The 18,491-nt window shown below is 42.3% G+C and overlaps 1 protein-coding gene across 1 annotated transcript; it reads left to right on the top strand.

Annotated features, from left to right (window-relative positions):
- The first annotated feature begins 11,809 nt into the window (after positions 1-11,809).
- Positions 11,810-18,416, top strand: LOC121180325 (antigen WC1.1-like). Its single transcript, XM_041035643.1, has 9 exons — positions 11,810-12,086; positions 12,606-12,896; positions 13,763-14,056; positions 14,328-14,618; positions 14,983-15,303; positions 15,399-15,701; positions 15,895-16,215; positions 16,375-16,698; positions 17,615-18,416. Exons 1-9 carry the CDS (start codon positions 11,810-11,812, stop codon positions 17,641-17,643), a joined length of 2,451 nt encoding a protein of 816 aa, XP_040891577.1. The 3' UTR covers positions 17,644-18,416.
- Positions 18,417-18,491: the final 75 nt, after the last annotated feature.

The raw sequence follows: 18,491 nt of genomic DNA, 5'->3' as shown, positions 1-18,491 counted from the left end.
TGGGAGGGGGTGGCTCAAGGCTGCACTCAGCAACTCTACCTAGACTAGGGGAGTATTCCTCACCACATAAAGGCTGAACAATTAACTCAATGAATGAAAGACAAAAAACCCAAGACATCTCTCTCACTCACACACACACACACACACACACACACACACACACACACACACACACACACACACACACACACACACACACACACACACACACACACACACACACACACACACAGGAAGATGACCTGCTGAAAAAAACTTGTATACTAAAAGGTTCTAACATTTCTGGAAATGAAATCAGCACAAACATGAAATCCAGAAGCTTGTAACTATAGTTACATCTGATAAGGCCAACCACTCTCTCTACATGGTCACATCAGGACTGAACTTGTTACTAAACTCTTGAGGATTTCAGCTTTGACGTATAGTCCATTAGTAGCCAGAGTTCAGAGAGAAAGACTGCTCTTAAGGAGTTAGCACACATCTAGCCTGCCCACATTAGCACTCCATCTAGGAAAGAAAAGGGCCTCAAAAGAAAAATTAAATCAAAATCAAATAATGATAGCAAAGCAAAAAATATAATGTAACCCAATAACCAAATAAACAATCAGAATAACTTTATTAATCCCCGTAAGGAAATTCTTACTGTTACTTAATTCCCAGTTGAAAATGAAGAAAAGAGGAAAATTGCACAGTGTGGTAAGAGAAAAAATTTCTAGAATAGATAAATTAGAAATACTAATAATAATAAATAGAATAAATGAAGGAGAGTCCAATATTGTCCTTGTAATGGCAATCTGTCCACTAATCTTCTTTACCGCTACTATTAAGCAAACCTTCAGCAATAAGTATGACTGGTAATGAATCTTCCGACCAGGTAACTCTGTTCCAAAAAACTTTACTTAAAAAAGCAAAAACAAAGTTACAAGATTCAATGGTAAACGTACCGTCAAAAAACTATCTTGTTCCTTAGGCTGCTTAATCGTAACTGACGCCTAAGTGGCTGTGACCTCACAAACGATCAACCAAAAAAAGGGGCATTGTAAGATTTTTTTCTGTTAACAATTGAACACTGTAGTTATGGCTCTTACATTTCCAGACCCTAATTGCTTATGCGAGATGCAAAACAATTACCATAAATTATCAAACAGTAGAGCCATAAAACATTCAACATAACATCTATATTACATGTAGACACTCGTACTGACATACTCAAACTGTTCACATCACGTTTCAACAGACACAGTTTGTTTATAGGTCTGTCGAGTATGTTAGTCTTAGTCTGCACGCTGACTCGCCTCACAGTACCACTAGAGTCTGGCAACGTCTATCACTTGACCCCTATTCCAGGAGTTGCGAGGGGCAGATTTGTCCACTATCAGAACAATATCTCCTGACGAGAAGTTCCTCTGTGGTGTGAGCCACTTCTGTGTCTCCTGAAGGAGTGGCAAATATTCTCTTGTCCATCTGGTCCAAAATAGATTGGCAATATACTGTACTTATTTCAATCGCCATCGTGCATATTGATTGTTCTTGTCAAAGACTCCTGATGGGATGTCAGGTTGGGTTTTCATAAGCAACAGGTTAGGTGTCAAGGCTTCAACATCATTAGGGTCATCTGATACATGTGTTATTGTTCTGTTATTGATGATGGCCTCCACTTCACACATGATGGTTTGAAGTGCATCATCTAATGACTGTTGCTGTAGGACAGAGTTCAGGACTTTTCTCACAGTCCGGATTTGTCTTTCCCACACGCCACCTTGGTGTGAGGCTGCTGGTGTGTTGAACAGCCACTTGATGCCTTGTACTGTCGTGGTGTCTTGTATTTTGGTCTGATTCAAGTTTTCCAAAGCTTTGCGCAGTTATTTTTCTGCAGCAACAAAATTTGATCCGTTGTCTGAGTGCAAGATTTTTACTTGTCCTCTTCTGCATATAAAGTGACGGATGGCATTAATGCAGGAATCTGTATCCAGACTGTGAGCTACTTCAAGGTGAACTGCTCTGATCGTGAGGCAGGTAAAAATCACACCATGTCGCTTGACAAGGGTCCTTCCACGTTTGACCTCAAATGGGCCGAAGAAGTCGACCCCCACATTGGTAAAGGGTGGCTGATCAGGTAGTAACCTGTCCTCAGGCAGGTCTGCCATTTTCTGTCATCCAGCCTTAGCATTGAATCTTCTGCACACAATGCACTTTGAGACAATCCTCCTTACAGCTGAGTTAGCTTGAGGGATCCAATACTTTCGTTGCAGCACTGACAGCATATAGTTGCGACCACAGTGTCCAACTTCCTGGTGGATGTGCTGCAGTATGAGGTTGGCTATAGGTGACTGTTTAGAGAGGAGGGCTTGATGTTTAGCCTCTTGTGGCATTGCAGCCTTATTAAGCCTACCTCCAACTCTTAGTATACCATCCTGCAGCATAGGGTCCAGTCTGTGGATCTGACTTTTTTTTCTTGATTGGAGCCCTTTTTCATAGAGCACAGATCTCCTCTGAGAAATCCTGCATCTGACTTTGCTGTATGAGCTCTGTTTCTGCTCTGACCAGCTCTTCCAGTGATAACGCAGGCTGTGGAATTGTTGATTTGAATTTCGACATGTGCTCTACAATGAGCTTGTTTTGTTTTTCTGAGTTGTTTTCAGACTGACTGACAGTAGCTTTGAGCTCCTTTCTCTTGTCTTTTAGTAGTATTAGTGTGTCTTTCAGTCTGAGAAACCATGCGACTGCCTTCTTCAGTCGTTACCAGTTTGAGTAGAACGCAACAAGCTTGTTGAAAGTGTACAAGCTCTCAGTTGTGCTGGTCATGATGACTCTAGCGCACGTTTTGACTTCTGGGTCTCCTTCTATTGACAAGTCTTTCTCATCCAGCTGTTTAGGCCACTCATTTTCAGGTTTCAGCAGGAAAGCTGGGCCGTGTATCCAGACTTTGTTCTGCATGAACTTCTTCACTTTGACCCCTCGAGAAGCCTGATCCACAGGATTTAGTGCCAAGTGGACATAGCGCCATTGAGTGGGATGAGAATGGTCCCTTATGGTGGTGGCTCTGTTCGCCACAAAGGTTTTGAAGCGAACACTTTCATTTGAAAGATATCTAAGTACTGTACTGCTATCAGTCCAGAAGACTGATTCCTGTAACTGGACCGTGAGATCCTGTCTGACAGCAACGACTGCTGAATGGTGCAGCTGTGCTGACTGCATGGATCCAAACTGATCTGTTTTGATGCATCTGGGTATGCTGAACTCCGTCAAGTTCTTCAAGTCTGACAACCATTCATGCCATCTTTTTGCATGTCCATTATCAATCACTTCATCCCAGCCATGTTTCTTTTTGCGCAAATCGCGCAAGATGAGCTTTGCTGGTAATATGAGTGGGGCCAAAAAACCAAGGGGGTCAAAGACAGAACTTACTGTGGACAAGATGCAACATCTGGTGACAGGCTTTCTTTGCATATTTATCTGGAAGCGGGACCGGTCAGTCTCTGTGCACCACTGCACGCCAAGTGCACGTTCCATTGGAAGTGCGTTGTGGCTTAAATCCAGGTCATTGTCTGGAATAGACAGCAAGACTATCTTGCAGTTACTCACTCACTTGGTCAGGTGAGAACCTCCTCTGGCGCATAAGTCTGTGAGTTCTTGTACCAGTCTGACTGCCTGCTCACTTGTTTCCACTGCTTTAAAGCAATCATCGACATAAAAGTGTCTTAACAGTGTCAATGGCCTCAGCACTCACAAACCCTGCTCCATCCTCTGCAGTTCTTCTCAGAGCGTAGGAGGCACAACTGGGTGAAGATGTAGCACCGAATAGGTGTACCTTCATTCTGTATTCTTCCACATTGTTGTTTAGATTGCCTTCTGGCCACCACAGAAACCGCAGCAGGTCTATGTCTTCCTCCGAGACCCTAACCTGATAGAACATGGACTCCACATCCGCCATCAGCGCCACTGGATGCTCTCTAAACCTCAGCAAGACACCAATGAGGTTGTTAGTGAGGTCCGGTCCTGGGAGCAACTGCTCATTTAGGGAGATACCCTGGTATGTGGCCGTGCAGTCAAAGACTACTCTTATCTTTTTTTTTTTCTTGGGATGGTACACACCGTGCTGAGGGATGTACCACACGCGGCCGTCACTGCGACTGAGTTGCTCAGCTGGTATTTTCTCAGCATAGCCGTTTTCAATGATGCCTTTCATGAACACTATGTAGTCTTTATGGAAGCCTGGGTTTCTCTTGAACTTTTTTTTTTTTAGAGTGTCAATCCTCTGCTGTGCCATGCAGGGATTGTTTGGCATTTTAATGTTCACATTTCTCAGGGGCAAACGCAGGCTGTAATGCCCATCAACTACCATGGCTGAGCTTGAAACCAGGTGCATAAACCTGTGATCATCCTGAGACATTTCATCCTTTTCTTCTCAGCTTCGTTCTGGGAAATCTGTGTTGTACTGTTTCACTAACAGTTCTTCTAATTCCCTCACTTGAACACGATTAGCTGTGTAGCTCTGCAGCTTACCATCATCTGCCATCACCATCATTGTCGTGGGATATTTTCTTTCTTTACTGGGATGTGGTTGTGTGTAAACACCTTTGGCAGCTCAATGAATTTATCATCTTCAAGACCACATACCTCAAGATCTGAAGGAACAACACTTTTCATTAACTTGTGACTTTGAGAGTTGTCTTGTGCCATTGTGTCAAGAAGAAAGTGGGTGCTCTTTCCTTTAAGATTTAGTTTTCTCTGAATGTCTTCTGTGCAGAATGTTGCGGTGCTGCCAGGATCTATGAAGGCCTATGTTTCCATCTCTCACTCTTCTTGGACTTCACTTTAACTGGTACAACAGCAAGCACACATTCTTCCTCTCCAGCCCCCATGTTTCCACTTGACTCTTGACCACACGACACATAGGCACTGGACACTACGTTGTTCCCATCATTGTTTTCTTCAAACTTTTCTGGAGCTCTGTTATCTTCTGTTTTGACATGGAGTATGTCTGGATGCGACTCAGAACAAACTTGACACTTAAGTCGTTTTTTGCACTTTTTGCTGAGGTGCCCAAAGGTAAGACATCCGAAACACAAGCCTTTAGATTTCAGGAAGTCAATCCGTTCCGTGTTTTTCAGCTCTTTAATTTTGTCGCCTACAGAAAGTGAATGATTCTTCTGGCAAAAGAGACGAGGTTTGTGAAAAGCTGTGAGAACATCTTTTACAGGGCTGCTTTTCTAAGCAGTTGCCTCCATAGTTGCATCTTTCATACTTGTAGCAAATGTACTTTCTCTTTGTCCAGTTTTCCTGACATTCCTCTCTTTTGTAGCCTTTTCTTTGGCAGAGTGTGGACTCTCTATAACGTCACCAAAAAGAGGATCCAGAGCTACTTTTGCTTGTCGGTCAATGAAGTCGACTAGGTGAGAAAACCTTGCTCATCCTCTTTCTGTCTCATGAATTTCAAATGCAGTTGTTCTCCACTTCTCTCTAAGCTTGTAAGGAAGCTTTGAAATAACAACTTGCATATTAGTAGGATTATCCATTGTGCTCCTACATCCAATCAGGAAAAGAGCGTAAGCACTTAATGCTTTACCATCTTCAGATTTGATCTGAGGTCATTTCAAAGCTTTATCCATGTATGCATTTGCGATCTTCAGCTCGTCTCCATATTGCCTCTGGAGCAACTTTCTGGCCTCGAGGTAGCCTCTGTCAGGTGACATATGCTCACAGCTACGAACAAGTTCTTGCGGCTCCCCGCTCGTATACTGTTTCAAGTAGTACAACTTGTCCTTATAACTGTCTGTTTTATCAGCCACAGCATGCTCAAATGCCCTGATGAAGGATTTATAAGTGAGTGGGTCACCTTTAAAAACTGGAATGGCTTTCAAAGGGACATATGACCTCCTCTGTTGCTGTACCAGCATCTCAGTAATCTCATTCTGCCTCTGCATGACTTCATGCAGTCCTCCATCATTGTGAGCTGCCCGTGGGTGGCTGCTGCCAGGTGGCTTGGTCTGATGTGTGTCTGGTAAAGGCAGCGCCAATGTGCCAGGAATATATGCTGCTCGTCCTCCTGCAGCAGCATTCAAGGACTGCATAGCATTTGCGCTCTCTTCTTCTGGTTTACTTTGTGCACGCCTTTGAGATACAACGCTGTTAATGCTTCCTTTCTCACTGTCATAGTCCTTCAACACCTTGAGTTTGGCGTTAGACTCTGCAATAGCTGTGTCTAGAGCAAGCTGTTCCATTTTAGCTTTCAGCTTCAGCTCTTCACTTTCCAACTCCTGTTTCCTCCTTAAAGCTTCTGAACGTGCCATCAAAGCTGCACGTTCTGCTTCTTCCTTCATATGTGCTGAGGACCCACTAATTGTTGATGCAACTGAGGATTTCTTACTATGTTGACTTCCTGTAGCAGCTTGAGATACACTGTCCTCTGCTTTGACATCATCCTCACCAAGATTGCTTCTTGGGTTTTCATTTGCACCTTTATCTCCATGTGCATTATCATATCTGTTAATTTCTTATTTAATTAATTTCTAATTCTTATTTTCAACAAAGTCTCTTAAGTGTGCTGCTCTTTGTTCATACCAGTTATGTTGATCTACTTGTCCCTCACCTTCATCCGATAAAGCCACAACTGCAGCATTTATATCCTCAAACACAGTGAATGTTTTACCAAACTGATTATGAAGCATTTCTTCTACCTCATGCACAGTTGAATAATCAAGTTTCAAGTTTTCAATAATTCTCATCATGCTTGTAAGCTGAGATAATTTACCTCTTCTGGATCCAAAAAGCCTGCTTATTTTATCCTCCACTGCCTTCTCTGTGGACTTTGGCGCCCTCTTGTGGGCGGATTCTTCCATGGCCACAGAAAGAACCACTTGTCTGACCGCTGATATCCAAATCCACGTCAAGGCAGTGCGCTCGCCATTTATGCGATGCGCGTCTCCGACATCCACTTAACGAGTTCATTAAAGAAAGTTGTCGAAACTTGTTGCAAAGCATCCACAGGCTTTCGTTGTGAGGGCTTGGGTTTTAATCCTCATCCATTCAGAAATGGCTTTCATCCACGTTAGTCCGTTCTTCTTTCCGTCGAGAGCGGAGTTTTTTGACTCACATCTAACGGCAATCTGTCCACTAATCTCCTATACCGCTACTATTAAGCAAACCTTCAGCAATAAGTATGACTGGTAATGAATCTTCCGATCAGGTAGCTCTGTTCCAAAAAACTTTACTTAAAAAACAAAGTTACAAGATTCAATCGTAAACGTACTGTCAAAAAACTATCTTGTTCCTTAGGCTGCTTAATCGTAACTGACGCCTAAGTGGCTGTGACCTCATAAACGATCAACCAAAAAAGGGGCATTATAACATTTTTTTCTGTTAATAATTGAACACTGTCGTTATGGCTCTTACTGTCCTAACTTTGGACAACATTCTCCTCTCCAACACTGTGTCCATTGATAATAATCAACGAAGCAAAAATACAACATAACCAGTTGGTTAAACAAATTCAAACAAGAGATTAAAGAAATTAGATTATTAAAGAAACAGAAACCTAAAAAGAAATCTAAACTCAAGGCAAAAATCAAGAACAAAAGGTTAAACTAAATCTACAAATCAAAACTAAATGTAAAGGATAAATCTAAACAAGTGAACAAAGGTTAAACTAAGGTCAAACAGAGAGCAGACTAAATGTAAACTACATTTAAAAAGACGGGGGAAAACATCAACAGTGCAGCATACTCAAACTGCATATTTAAAATGTATTTTGACAAAAGAACAGTCGTAGGCCAACTCACCACAGGATGTTAAAAACGTGCACTTAACAGGAGGCAAAGACATAGACAAACGCACACAGCTGTCTTATATAACCTGACCCAGATTAGGAGGAGTTGGGAGGGGCTGGCTCAAGACTGCACTCAGCAGCTCTACCTAAACCAGGGGAGTATTCCCCACCACACATGGATATGTTTTCCAGATCAGAATGTTAATGATTTGATGTGAATCTGGTACTTGGACTTTAAATGCATCTGTGAAGCCGCTGTCAAAGCAACAAGCCTTTAAGCCCAACAGTACAGGTCAAAAGCATCACAAACCACAACCACCAAAATGATCACACAGTTGAATTAGCAAGTCTATAAGACAGTTTCAACGCAGCTGAACATTATAATCTTCATGGAGGTGGATTACAGGACTGTTGCAGGAGGCTGCCTCGGTTTGAGCGAGGTGTACCTTACAAACAGCCAACACAGCATATCAAACAAAATCAAGGTAACAATGAGCAAAAAGACATCACCTTAACAGTCCTGATGTTAAAATCATTGCTGTGCAGCCAGGAACATGAGGGAAGACGGCCCAAATGCAGAAACCCCAGGACAGACAGATGAGTGAACTGAAAGTCTTATTAAACTCAAAATCACTGGAACAGTCCAGGGCCAGAGAACAAAACTTTAACAAGAAAAAATCATCCATGAAAGAGGGAAAAAGGCAGGAAACAACCAACACTAGGCAAACTTTAAAAGTCCTTACTTGAGATCAAAAGGCAGCCAAGGTAAGTCCAAACACAGGGAGTTGACTCGAGGACGCAAGGCAGAAGCACACACTGGAAGCAACTCAGGTACAGACACAGGCAAACTGTGTACTGGGGAACAACAAGACTTATATAGACAGGAGGTAATGGGCAACAGGTAACACCAATCAGGGCGGGGCAGACAATCAAAAAAGGAGGGAAAGCAGACAAAGACAGGAAGTACACTGGGGACTAATGCACAAGGGCTAGGGCTTCAAAATAAAACAGGAAATAGAAACAAGAAGCAGGACTCAACCCAGAAATACTGAAAAACACCCAAAAGAAACCATAACCAGAGTCTACAGAAAGTTTATTACACTATTAATCAAAACTGATGATGAAATACACACATTTAGTTCTCTGTGTCATAAACTTTCCTTTTAGACAATATAAATCATTAGCAAGAATAAAAAAAAAAAAAAAACAAAACAAATGAGAGAAACCCCCAATCAAAATGCCGTACATGATGAGCCACAAGTGCTAAAGTGCTGTGAACTACAATTGGATTTAATTGTTTTTTGCCGCAGATATTCCTGGCATTGAACACTTAAGTGATTCTATTACCATGACAGTTGTATGTAGGCAGAGGTGGACAAAGAGTATTTCATATCAGAACCATATCAAATCCTGTTTAAACAAATGTAAGAGATGTTCCAGGCACCAAACTATGGAATATGTCAGCATACAACCCATTTAACATGAAATACACAATCACTAAATAAACTCAGTTAAAACAGGAATAGGACTCTTAGGTGGAGCTCAGATGTTGTCTACTCATGTTCATTGAGTTATGGCCCTGAGTGACTTTTCATTATAAAAACAAAACAAAACTGTGAATTAAATCATCATGATAAATAACCTAAATAATAACCTAAAATAATCCTTATTAAAAAGTTATAAGGAAATACTCCTCCATGTAGCAGCTAGTTAGCCATGTTGCTGCTGCTGACCATTCCACACTGCTTGGTTTGGTCTTCTTGTTCAGTTTAACAAAGGTTGGTATTGCTAAATGTTGCGTTACCACCATCCACTGGAAAGTGCTTGGTCCTCCAGCATTTTGGAAATTTTGTGATGCAGCAGAACAGTCTCAAAAGGATCAACACCAATAGGCTGAGATTATCACAAATACATTTCCGTTGAAAAATGCTAAACTGATGTACAAGTTGTAAATTAAAAAGCAAAGATAGAGATTTACAGATAAAACTCACTCTTCATATATGTGTGGATTATGTTTTACGAGTTATGAGTTTAGCTTGAGTTACTGGTCAGTAGCCAAAAGTTTAAAAAGGACAGGTCAGTACAGGATGTTCTTGTAGAACGGGTTGTACAACAATGTCCAAATATGACAAACCTCGTTCCAAAGTAGGAAGTCAAAAATGAATTACCATTATTGGTGCGAGTGACTTTTGGAAAAGAAGAGATTGGAGTGCATGTTCAAATGAATGCCAAAAGGTTTCACAAATGAAATAACAAATGCTGTATAACCAAATGACCTTGTGATTGATGGTCTCAAATGCAGCACTAAGATCTAACAGGACAAGCATAAAGACGAGTCCTCTGAAAATCTGACTGAAAACATACCATTCTTATTCAAGGAATCACATATCTGTTTTGCAACAGCTTTTTTTTTGAGGATTTTATAAATAAAGGGGACTCTGGATAAAGGTCTGTATTTATAAAACATCAGGATCAAGAGTCTTTTGAAGGCTTTTTAAGTAGAAGTTTAAATGTTGCATCCTTAACAGCCTGCAGTCTGTAGCCTGTTGAAAAATATAAATGTATCCGATCTAATATGGAAGCATTGACTTTTCATTTTAACTTTTCATCCTCACAGATTGAAGGATGTCATTGTTGACTGTACCAGAGCTCTCTTGTTATCATGAGTATGTAATGAGCTGCCGGACCACACCACCATTCCAGAGTGAAATATTGATTCTCAGTAACTTTCACCACTTGTGCTTAAATTAGATAACACACTCAAACAGACCTCTTGGAATTTTTGTTTGTACTTTTACCTGTAACGATCAGAATCTGATGAAGTTTGGACTTCACTCTGAGGTAAGGAACATACGTTTCCCCTCTGTGATGTAGTAACTACTAAGTTTACATAAAGAAACAGAAAAGTTCACGAAACTTATATCAGCTCAACATTAGGTTACATATATATAGATATAAATTTACTAATCTGAGATGTATGAAAACAGAGTTAAGGTGTGTTTTCCCTCTTACAACATGTTAAGATTGTGAACAGGGCTCAGCAGGTCATGTGCTAACAAGGTAATGAGACTGGACATATGCATCTCTGAGCAAATGTATTCATTTGGATTCATGTTAGTACCATTTTTCTCATGACAGGTCACCTTTGACCAGGATTACAGGCTCCTGCAGAGCTGTGAGGAGCTGAGAACAAGCTTTACATGCTGGACAAAAGATCAATGTGGCCACTGGTCGTGCTGCAACTATACAAACCAGTGAAAACAAGCACAGAAGGGTGCAGCACACAGTCCTGCCGAGTTTACTGAGCGAGCTGAATGCAGTTTCATTTTGCGTTTATGTGACGTCAGAGTAAAATTAGAAATGCTCTCAGTCCAGCACAGTTTAGGTTCCAGATGGTCATTAGCAGTAGTTTGGTATTTTGTTTTGCTGACAGCAGAGAGCTCCAGTCTGAAACCAGAAGAAAAACACCCAGGACAGTCTACTGGTGAGTACCTCTGAGTGGTGAGGCTGTTTGTACTTGGTAGAAGCATCACTCTTTCAGTTTAGTCTCTCATTCATTCATGTCTGTGCTGCTGAAACTGTGGAGAATTTACTCAGGTACTGAAATATACAAACATGATGAAAAATCATTAGATGTAAATTTCCAAAAGCTGGGATTATCCTATTTATAATATGATATATTTACAAAGTACTTTGAGTATTTGCTCAGTTACAGAATGTACAGTTGTTGTGACCTATAGGCTGATAGCCTAGTTTCAAACCCCTAAAACACACAGCTAAACATGTGGATCAGACAATAGAAACAAGCTGTAACCCACACAGGAGTTTACTTCACATATTGGTTAAATGTGTTTAATTTTCATGGCATAATGTGAAGCAAAAGGCACCCAACTGAAATTAATAAGAATTTTCAACTTCACAACTTTCCTGAATTTGGTGCATTGAAATAAAATCGGAGCTCTCACTGTCCTCTGCCTTTGCTTAGTGCCTCAAGATGCTCGGCTGGCTGAAGGAGGCAGCCGCTGCTCCGGCAGGGTGGAGATGAAGCACCAGGGCGAGTGGCGAGCTCTCAACATCAAGCACAAAGAAGCCGCGGTTAAGGTCAAATATGCACAAGTGGCGTGCAGGCAGATGGGCTGTGGCTCTGTGGTTTCCATATCAGACAACACCAGCAACACTGACCAGCAACCAGCATGGGAGGTTAATTTCCCCTGCCAAGGCTCTGAGTCGACTCTGAAGGAGTGCAGAGGCACTAGGACACGCAGCAGAGTGCAGGGGAAAGATACATCTCCCTTCAGTCTGGACGTGATCTGCTCAGGTGATGCAAAAAAAAAAAAACAACATTTAGAATTTAACAAAGGCAGAGGGAGCAGCCCTGCATGTAGTCTTGGTACAAAGTGGCTCTGACAGGAGCAGCCACAGCTGTTAAGTTCTCCATGTTAAATGAAGAAGGGGTCTGCCTCTACCCCTCCTCTACTGTGATTCGTCTGCAGTCTGACCGAAACTGTAGAAAGTTTCCTAAAAGAGTCCAAAAAGCTGGAGGGAGGTAGAAGAGACGAGAAACGAGAAAAGAGAAACATCAAGTCACACTTCAGAACTGAGGTACACAATTCTAATGTGAATGGGCAAGATCTGTCATAAACCTGGCCACCATCAGCAGTCACAAAGTGAAAAAAAAGGCTGATGTCTTTTACTGTAGCCACACACACACCACTTCAATAAGTGGAGAAATCAAAAGCTTGACATGGTAAATGTGCCTGTTCCTCTGGGAGGAGGGTCTGACTGCAGATTGTTTTTTTTTTTGAAGCTGCAGCTTGATCTCTGCCTCTGTTTGCAGAGTCGGTGAGGTTAGCGGACTCATCGGATGTCTGTGCAGGCAACGTGGAGGTGAAGGTCGATCAGGGTTGGGCCCCAGTGTGTGGGGATGGTTTTGACTCTGAGGCTGAAAAGGTGGTCTGCAGGGAGTTCGGCTGTGGGCCTCCAGGGTATAGTACACGGCCACTGGAAAAAGGAGAAGGACCGGTCCTAAGCAAAGAATTCCAGTGTAAAGGCAACGAGTCTCGCCTTGAAGACTGCGCCAGTTCAGCCCGCAACGACTGCAGATCAGCTCCTTGGATTTCATGCACTGGTATGTGCACATCTGTCATCTTTTTCTTTTAAACTCTTTTAGGGGAAGTCCTGACACCTGAACTGATTCCTGTGGTCAAATGTAGATACCTGAGTTTGCTTTTGTATATCAGTTGTTTGTAGTTTGTGTCCACGTCACTCTGCATTTCCATTAAGCCTTTCCAGATTCTTGCTCCCTCTGGTGTTCCTGCAGTGGACTGTAGATGAATCAGGAGCTGGGCTGCAGTTAGCCCCAATGTGTGGCTCTTGTGTTATATATACAGGACTGGAGCCACAGGCTACAGTTTGTCATTCCTTAGACACATGCTGCTCCTTGAACAAGACTTCATTTAAATGGTAATAAGTTAATCTGTCCATTCATCTATCTGTTACATTATCATTTAGTAGTTGTTTCATTGGTTGATGAAAATTGAAAATAGTTGTCATAGCTCTTGTTAATAAGACATAAGTGTCCTGCATCTTAATAGGCAGGCTTGTACATCTACAGTCCACATTCACAACAAGTTACAGCCCTTGTAAAAGAAGAGCTCTGACCTGACAGATCCCCTGCTACATAAGTGCTAGAGCTCTAGAAAAGGCTCCACAGAGCAGAGGGGAATTTCAAAGTGTGGTTCACCACTCAGCACTCTCATCAGCCTTGTTTCCAGATGCAACATGCAGCTGTTTTCAGCTCAGACGCTGGCTGATGAGCACAGCTGCTAAAAGGCCGAATATTTTATATATGGGTTTGACTTCTGTCAGTTACTGCAGCTGCAGGAGAGGTGGCTAATGAAATCAATAAAGCCAACCATACAGTGTGCAGGCTGCATGAACGAGTGTAAAAGCTGCTATTCTGACATGTGCAATAACTCTCTTGTCTCTGTCCAGATCTTCCTGATGTGAGACTAGTGGGAGGAGAAAGTCACTGTAAAGGTACACTGGAGGGAAAGAGGGAGGGAGAGTGGAGGCCCCTGAGTGATTTGTGGCATTTCTGGAGACTAGAACACTCCGCAGAGGTTTGTCAGCAGCTGGGCTGTGGAAGTGCCGTCTCAACATCAAGGAGTCACCTTCCAAAGAGTCGAAGCGTGTGGCAGCTGTCGACTGACTGTGATCGCGCTGGTTCATTCTGTAAATGGTGGGAAGAGTCCGGTTCGACCACAGTCATGACTGTGGTTTGTTCAGGTAACAGTAAATTTGTGTAAAACGTGTGTCTCTATTCCTCCTTGTCCTCATCCTGTATTGTTAACAATGATTTCCTCTCAAAGCTCAAAGTAACAGGAGTAAACCCGTGTGTTCTGGGCTCTGTCTGGCTCGCCAGCAGTTTTCTTACAGTTTTCCAGTGTGGCTGTTCTTCCCAGATTAGACATGATGAATGGATTGAGAGCTGCTCTCAGAGTTTCAGAACTCATAAAGATGTGATCATCTCTCGCTGTCTCTCGCTATCTTTCTCCAGAGGCTGTGAGACTTGAAGGGCCCAGCAGATGCTCGGGAAAGCTGGAGGTGAAGTCTGGTCAGTCGTGGGCCTCAGTGTGCGAGTCATCCTTCAGTATAGAGGCTGCAGTCGTTGCCTGTCAACATCTTGGCTGTGGGTTTGTCAAGACATTCTATACAAAGACAAATGACCAATTTCAAAATACAGAGCACACCTGGAGTCCGATCTTTAAATGTGGAGGGAAAGAGAAGCATCTTCTTGATTGTCCCTCCACCATGCTCAACGTCACAGAAGAGGAACAAAGCCAGTGTGGTGAAACTTACCTTACCTGCATAGGTAATATGCAAGATTATTTTCATTTCATTGTTTTCGTTGTAACAGGACTAAGTTCCATGCTCTGGATGATATTAAACGTGCATTATTTTACATACTGAATTCAGCTGTTGACTGGCCACAGTCAGATTTTTCAGAAAAACGTCTCGCTTTGCTCCATAAATTTACACCTTCAGGAAATGTACTGAAAATGTACTGCTAAATTTGCTGGGATGTTTTTTTTTGGCACTTCTCCCCCTCCTACACATTCCATGTAACGGAGAAGCTTATTTTCTTCAGGTATAGATCCAATATACTTGCACTGGCTGATTTGAAAAATGTACAATTTCTCTTTCCTTTGCAGAACGTCCTCCTAAACCTCGTATGGACATATATACCTTACAGGAGCATGATTCTGACAACGTCAGAGAGCTTCTCAAAGGCCAGCGCTTTGCCATCTCCTGCTCCTATTTTTCATCTTACAACATATTCTCCATCCGCCTCAAGTATGATGTCTACAGTGAACACCCGACTGTGCAGACACAGACACCTGTTAATGGGACTGCTGTCTTCCTCTTTCCTCCTGCCGAGGATTCCCACCAAGGAAGCTATCAGTGTGATTACAACTATGATTTCAGTCCAGACATTTTCTCTGAGCTAGGTCATGTCTATCTCACAGTAACAGGTAAATCTCAGTCTTGAAATCTTTATCCTGCTGTACTTTTGACTTCTCATGGGTGCTGATGTCTTGTATGTGGCTTGTCACCGATTTGATTGCAGAGCCCAGTAATGTGAGGTTAGTGGGAGAAGGCCAACGCTGTGCTGGTGGGCTGGAGGTGAGGCATCGTAAAGAGTGGAGACCAGTAAGCTACCTGCAGTCCTGGAGTATGAAGGAGGCAGCTGTGGTGTGCAGACAGCTCAACTGCGGCTCGGCTGTGTCGACCGGCAAAGTTGATAACTGGGCTGGACCTCTGCGTGCGTGGCGCTTTTATTCTGATTGTCACGGCTCTGAACGTTCACTGATGGACTGTGGGACACTGAAGAAGTGGCGTTCTTCTTCTGCTGTTCAAGTGGTCTGCTCAGGTGAGATCAGTAGCAGCAGTATTCTTACATTTAGCTAATGATGGTCTGAGCTCTACGTGTTTGTTTATTTATTTATTGAAATTTTATGTATAAGTGTGTATGAGTCTGACTGTCAGATTAAAGACATTTAACATTATTAATCTACCACTTGGCATTTGCACCTCCATTCTCCTGTTTTCCTCTTCATTTGCAGACGTTCTGCTTCAGCCTAATATAACGTTTTACTCTGGATTAACTGAGGACCAGCAGCAGGATGTACAGCTCTACAGGGGCTACAGCTTCACTGTCAGCTGCTCTGTGGAGCCACAGTACCCTGGAGGTCACTTCAGCCTCATCTTCACTGGCTTCAACCAAACCTACAGCCAGACCCAAGCAGCTGTCAATCACTCTGCCCACTTCCTGTTTACTGCTGCAGACACGACGCACCAAGGGAACTACAGCTGTGTTTATCACAACTTTATTTTCAGTCACAACTTCTCCTCTGAGAGCCAGAGCCTCTCTCTCACTCTCTCAGGTATGACAGTAGATTTGTTTAGTCTGAATCATAGAAATATATCATGGAAACTGTAAATTAACAAAATGTATCTCTGAATCTAAATGTGAGCTTCTTGTTAGATATGGCAGCCACCCTTTTATAAACTTACCAGGGCTTTTCCTGTTAATCCCTGGCTAGACCATTTGGACGTGATGTTGGATGATGGAGTGTACAGAGAGGACGATAACTACACCTGCTGTGCTGGGACACTGTTTGTGTCCAGAGGGGATGACATGAGACGGCTGAGTGCAGAGTCCACAGCCTGGGACCTGAAGCATGCTTCTGTGGTGTGTAGACAGCTGGACTGTGGTTCTGCCATTTCAACCAAAGAGATCGTTCTTCCCAACAAGGAACATCTGTGGCATTTCTTCTCTGACTGTGATGGATCCGAGTCGGCACTTCTGGACTGTGGAGCTACAAAACTGTGGTTTTCCTCTTCTGCTATTGAGGTGGTCTGCACAGGTGAGACATCAGTGCAAACAAGCTGGACAAATACTCTTAAATAATTATTCTGTGATCATCAAAAGCTTATTTACTATTGCTGAAACCATTCACGCTCCTTTTAGCTCGGATTTGACCTCCACCAACTCCCTGGAAAAATATCTGGCTCTGTGGCTGGTTAATGCACCATTATGTTCACCAGCTAGTACCTAAGTTTGCCTGTCTGCTGTTAGGTGCTGGGCAGGTAGCTTACAATGGGGTTTTCTAGCTCTTTAACTAAAAACAGAATATGGAAACAGTGTTGATGAAAACAGTGAAACTGAACCAAAGCAGTAAAATTGTGGGCGGCTTTTAAAACAATGAGCTAAAAGAGGCTAAAATGCTCAGTTGATGTTTCCCTGTGAGTTCTCTGTAACTAAATCAAGTCATATCTTGTGGACAAACTGTCTCCGTTACACTATGAAAGATGATTTTTTTCCATCGAGGATAGTTGGCCTCATGTGTGAAGCTCCTCAGGGCTCAACTCTGGGTCCACAGTGGTTGCAGTTGTACATATTGCCTTAAAGCCAAATAATGCTGAAATACATGTTATCATAATTATGCTGATGACACAGTAAAATGACTGATTTAATGCATTGCAAAATAAGCTTTCCCAAAACATGCCACTGAGTCGCAGCACCAAGGACAAGTTCCTTATGTCATGTTAAAAATCCTGAGTAAGTAACTTGTTAGGACTGATGCAGAAAAACCTTGGTTACACATTATGGTTGTTCCAAGGGTTAAATCTAAAGCTGGAGAAGTGGCTCTCCTTCCCTCTTGGAATACCTTTGTCAGATTGCATCAGATGTGCTCCACCATTAACACAGTTCAAAAGCAGACCGCACCCTTTCCTGTTCCCCTCAAATGTAAAATAACTCTTTGTGCTATGTCTCTTTAGGGCAGCAGGGGGACACAGGCAAGAACTGAGGACATGAATCTGGAATGTTAAAACATGAAGGGTCCTCATCCTGGAGAGGCTGACACAGCAAGATACAATCTACATCATGATAGTGTTTTACTACTAACATTAAATGCATTGATCCACTCCAGATGTTGGCATGAAAATGGTGATGAACAATAGATGACCTTTTTGTTTTAATCCAGATGACACTGACACTGTGACCCATTCTAACTTAATGCTTTAGTGCTTACTCATTACTCACTGCATTTCAGGACCTATTTCTAATTTCTGACACATACACAGCCTCTTTGGAGTGTCTATGTTCTGGACCTTTTGTTGCAGTAGAAGGAAAAAAAGGGTCTTGAGAGTCAGCCCAAGTCCACAGAGCGTGCAACATTAATGGCTGCCGTGTTTAGCAGGCTACTGAATTTAAACCTCGTACCTCAGCTTAACCTCCCTGCTCACTGCCTCCTCTAATTCTCATTTAAACTGTCAGTATTACACAGATCTGATACTCAGTCATGAATCTGAATACGCACTGCTTAAAGTGAAGTGACTCATTGTTCCAAAGACCCATACTTCTGATTCAACACTTCAAAATAAGACACTAATTTGTATACAATAAAAATAAGACTCGTTGAATTACATGAAAACATTCTTATATTCCTTTTTATGCAACCACCTGAAGAAGGTACATAAGATCCATCCAGCTTCATTACATATTACAAAGTCTAAAGAATCCAATGCTCTGATGTTACGTACCTTAAAGCAGTTATTTGTGACTTAATAAAATGGCTTAATATCAGTCTCTGCAGACGATGTCCGTTTCATGGTAAACTTCAAAATTTCCTTTACAATCATTCAAAAAAAAGTA

This window comes from Toxotes jaculatrix, chromosome 4 (genome assembly GCF_017976425.1).
Source record: "Toxotes jaculatrix isolate fToxJac2 chromosome 4, fToxJac2.pri, whole genome shotgun sequence".
NCBI classification, from domain to species: domain Eukaryota; kingdom Metazoa; phylum Chordata; class Actinopteri; family Toxotidae; genus Toxotes; species Toxotes jaculatrix.
Note: the sequence above shows the minus strand (reverse complement) of the source record. Positions and strands in the feature narration are given on the sequence as shown.